Below are 4630 nucleotides of genomic sequence, written 5' to 3'. Positions count from 1 at the left end.
GTAACGAGAGGGTGAAAGTCTCAGCCGCAGTGGCCATGCGGCAGTAGAGTGGGTGTGGATGGATAAAGTGACATGCTTGTGTACTAGGATAAAATGTTGCCATTCAGGGTTAGAAGAAAAGCAAAAAGATACTTAAACGCTGTTGGATTTGGGTGTATTAGCAGTAGCAATAAAGAGAGGTTGGTTTTATGCCCTGTTGGGGTGGGGAACCATGACAGATTATGTGGAAATAGGAAGACAAGTGTGAATCATTTTGGTAATGTGTGTTATCAACAACAGTGATATTTGAACAGATTGGAGATGACTATCCATAACAATAAAATCCTTCATACAGTGAGGTTAGGTTACCATGCTTGTCCTGCCCCACAGCTGTTGACACAGCCTTCTCCAGGTCCTCAGACACTAGCTGGCGATCCATTACAGGATGTCTGTCACCTCACTGAGCCCCTATTGCAGGTTAGGGGTCACATCCACTTGAATGTCCTTCATATGACGAACCTCCTACAGAGCAAATGAGAAAAACATGATATATTAGGATTTATGTTAGTAGCAATAGAATATGGAAATTTTATCTCAACGCTACCTACAGCTAACATGTTTATTTATGTATGTGATCTATGTAAATAAATAAATATATCACAGCTGTCAAACTGTGAAGGACTATAGGTGGAGGCCTACCCATTTCCCAGGAGCATTGTAAAACGTGGATTTGGGTACAGTGTTTATTTCCCCCTAATATCTTTGAAGATTACACCTAAAATAATTAGGCCTACTTCTTTCTACTGCTGATCTGAGACCATTAGGGTTAATCATTACAGATATAAATGCAATATATGGAGTAGAAAAGATTGCCTGCCCACCAACTTGATAAGAATCAACATATGTTCTACATGGTCTATTTCTATCTGAACGTAACAACTCAATCAAGCTTGTTAATTGATCGTTAAGCCATGTTTGTCAGGTAAACGGTCATTAGTGGCCTATATAACCCTCATACAGGCCATGGGAAGACATTACCTGTTGATAACACAGACTATTTTCATGATCATGGGAGGTGTGAGAGAATTGCTGCTCGTTGTGATGACTGTGGGGGTTGTCAAAGGTTGGTTCACTAATGTTTAAGGGATTTGTTTGGTAAATATGCTTAACTTTATAAGTTGGGTATTAATATTTGACTGTCTGTATCTTCCGCGTTGGTCATCTTTTATTCTTCACTGCTATTAATATATGTAGCTATTTTGTGTGAACTCAACTTCTGTCAACACTTTCTCCTCAGTTTCTTGTTACCCTGTTGGAAAGTCCCAGAAGCAAGATCAAGTCTCTCTGCAGAGGAGACTTGGAGGTAAGTGTTTCTTTCCACAACCCTTCTAGCTATGTTCTTTGTCACTGTCTATGGTGCTGCTGTGTTTGACACTCATTCAACAGCATAGAGTAACTCAGTCTAAATAATGTTGTCAAACCTTAACCTACATTTTTCAGAGCTGTCATCAAATGACGTCTCCATTGTGCATGCCCTGGCCTTGCTCCGATCCATAGGGTCTGACGCTAAACAAGCCAGAGAAGGTACGGCCTGAAACATATACTTTGAAAACTGTTGGGTTCATGTTGCTCAAAATTCGATTAGCAATTTGGCCTAGACCGTGTAGAACAGATGTGTTGCTGTAGAATACCCAACTGTTCCTTTTGTTTTTTCTCAAGAGTATTTAGAGACCAATGAAGTAGAATCCCAAGCTTCTCCAAACCATGGTAGCTCTCCGGCAAATGATGCCCTGTCCTCTGAGGAGAAGCTGAGGCGCGTGTCCTCGGACGACGCCACCTCTGAAGCTGCGACCGGCCCGTCTGGCGACGACGCCACCTCTGAAGCTGCGACCGGCCCGTCTGGCGACGACGCCACCTCTGAAGCTGCGACCGGCCCGTCTGGCGACGACGCCACCTCTGAAGCTGCGACCGGCCCGTCTGGCGACGACGCCACCTCTGAAGCTGCGACCGGCCCGTCTGGCGACGACGCCACCTCTGAAGCTGCGACCGGCCCGTCTGGCGACGACGCCACCTCTGAAGCTGCGACCGGCCCGTCTGGCGACGACGCCACCTCTGAAGCTGCGACCGGCCCGTCTGGCGACGACGCCACCTCTGAAGCTGCGACCGGCCCGTCTGGCGACGACGCCACCTCTGAAGCTGCGACCGGCCCGTCTGGCGACGACGCCACCTCTGAAGCTGCGACCGGCCCGTCTGGCGACGACGCCACCTCTGAAGCTGCGACCGGCCCGTCTGGCGACGACGCCACCTCTGAAGCTGCGACCGGCCCGTCTGGCGACGACGCCACCTCTGAAGCTGCGACCGGCCCGTCTGGCGACGACGCCACCTCTGAAGCTGCGACCGGCCCGTCTGGCGACGACGCCACCTCTGAAGCTGCGACCGGCCCGTCTGGCGACGACGCCACCTCTGAAGCTGCGACCGGCCCGTCTGGCGACGACGCCACCTCTGAAGCTGCGACCGGCCCGTCTGGCGACGACGCCACCTCTGAAGCTGCGACCGGCCCGTCTGGCGACGACGCCACCTCTGAAGCTGCGACCGGCCCGTCTGGCGACGACGCCACCTCTGAAGCTGCGACCGGCCCGTCTGGCGACGACGCCACCTCTGAAGCTGCGACCGGCCCGTCTGGCGACGACGCCACCTCTGAAGCTGCGACCGGCCCGTCTGGCGACGACGCCACCTCTGAAGCTGCGACCGGCCCGTCTGGCGACGACGCCACCTCTGAAGCTGCGACCGGCCCGTCTGGCGACGACGCCACCTCTGAAGCTGCGACCGGCCCGTCTGGCGACGACGCCACCTCTGAAGCTGCGACCGGCCCGTCTGGCGACGACGCCACCTCTGAAGCTGCGACCGGCCCGTCTGGCGACGACGCCACCTCTGAAGCTGCGACCGGCCCGTCTGGCGACGACGCCACCTCTGAAGCTGCGACCGGCCCGTCTGGCGACGACGCCACCTCTGAAGCTGCGACCGGCCCGTCTGGCGACGACGCCACCTCTGAAGCTGCGACCGGCCCGTCTGGCGACGACGCCACCTCTGAAGCTGCGACCGGCCCGTCTGGCGACGACGCCACCTCTGAAGCTGCGACCGGCCCGTCTGGCGACGACGCCACCTCTGAAGCTGCGACCGGCCCGTCTGGCGACGACGCCACCTCTGAAGCTGCGACCGGCCCGTCTGGCGACGACGCCACCTCTGAAGCTGCGACCGGCCCGTCTGGCGACGACGCCACCTCTGAAGCTGCGACCGGCCCGTCTGGCGACGACGCCACCTCTGAAGCTGCGACCGGCCCGTCTGGCGACGACGCCACCTCTGAAGCTGCGACCGGCCCGTCTGGCGACGACGCCACCTCTGAAGCTGCGACCGGCCCGTCTGGCGACGACGCCACCTCTGAAGCTGCGACCGGCCCGTCTGGCGACGACGCCACCTCTGAAGCTGCGACCGGCCCGTCTGGCGACGACGCCACCTCTGAAGCTGCGACCGGCCCGTCTGGCGACGACGCCACCTCTGAAGCTGCGACCGGCCCGTCTGGCGACGACGCCACCTCTGAAGCTGCGACCGGCCCGTCTGGCGACGACGCCACCTCTGAAGCTGCGACCGGCCCGTCTGGCGACGACGCCACCTCTGAAGCTGCGACCGGCCCGTCTGGCGACGACGCCACCTCTGAAGCTGCGACCGGCCCGTCTGGCGACGACGCCACCTCTGAAGCTGCGACCGGCCCGTCTGGCGACGACGCCACCTCTGAAGCTGCGACCGGCCCGTCTGGCGACGACGCCACCTCTGAAGCTGCGACCGGCCCGTCTGGCGACGACGCCACCTCTGAAGCTGCGACCGGCCCGTCTGGCGACGACGCCACCTCTGAAGCTGCGACCGGCCCGTCTGGCGACGACGCCACCTCTGAAGCTGCGACCGGCCCGTCTGGCGACGACGCCACCTCTGAAGCTGCGACCGGCCCGTCTGGCGACGACGCCACCTCTGAAGCTGCGACCGGCCCGTCTGGCGACGACGCCACCTCTGAAGCTGCGACCGGCCCGTCCGGCGACGACGCCACCTCTGAAGCTGCGACCGGCCCGTCCGGCGACGACGCCATGGATATCTGACGTGGGACATGCAAGAGTTCATGGGTACTCTAGTCCAGTGTGTAACTGCATTTGCTTGTTTTGGCTCAATTAAACATTAACTGTAATACTTGTGTCCTCTGTATTGTTTTGGTGGTTCCTACTTGGAGTTGAGGTGTATGACCTGACTTGAGTAACTGGGGTGATGGCAACATTTATTTTGCATTATATCCATGCGCCAGCAATATTACTCAGACCCCTGTGTTTTAAATTACCAATTGACTTAAGCTACATGTGCTCAGTGTTGGTCCATTTATGCTAGTAGCATCACATGATACCTCAACAGCATTTTGACGCCATTTCCGGTCACAACTTGCAGACTTGTTTACGTGTTGCGGTGTTTTGTTGCCTACTTTGCTACATGACAACTTTACGGTTTTTACTTTTTCCCTCAATTTTTTTCACTCGTGTCAGGGTTGCGTCAATTCGAATCTGGTATCAGGATAAATATCACAATGAGGCTTTTTTTTATTAGCTAAATGCAA

The 4630-nt window shown here is 56.2% G+C and overlaps 1 protein-coding gene across 1 annotated transcript; it reads left to right on the top strand.

Annotated features, from left to right (window-relative positions):
- Positions 1–1002: 1002 nt before the first annotated feature.
- On the top strand, positions 1003–3707 carry LOC139398821 (polysialoglycoprotein-like; the record flags this gene model as incomplete). Its single annotated transcript, XM_071144599.1, has 4 exons — positions 1003–1102; positions 1277–1342; positions 1480–1563; positions 1699–3707. Coding segments are annotated over exons 1-4 (2259 nt in total), but the record flags the coding sequence as incomplete, so codon positions are not given.
- Positions 3708–4630: the final 923 nt, after the last annotated feature.

Source organism: Oncorhynchus clarkii, unplaced genomic scaffold, assembly GCF_045791955.1.
Source record: "Oncorhynchus clarkii lewisi isolate Uvic-CL-2024 unplaced genomic scaffold, UVic_Ocla_1.0 unplaced_contig_2929_pilon_pilon, whole genome shotgun sequence".
In the NCBI taxonomy this organism is placed as follows: domain Eukaryota; kingdom Metazoa; phylum Chordata; class Actinopteri; order Salmoniformes; family Salmonidae; genus Oncorhynchus; species Oncorhynchus clarkii.
Note: the sequence above shows the minus strand (reverse complement) of the source record. Positions and strands in the feature narration are given on the sequence as shown.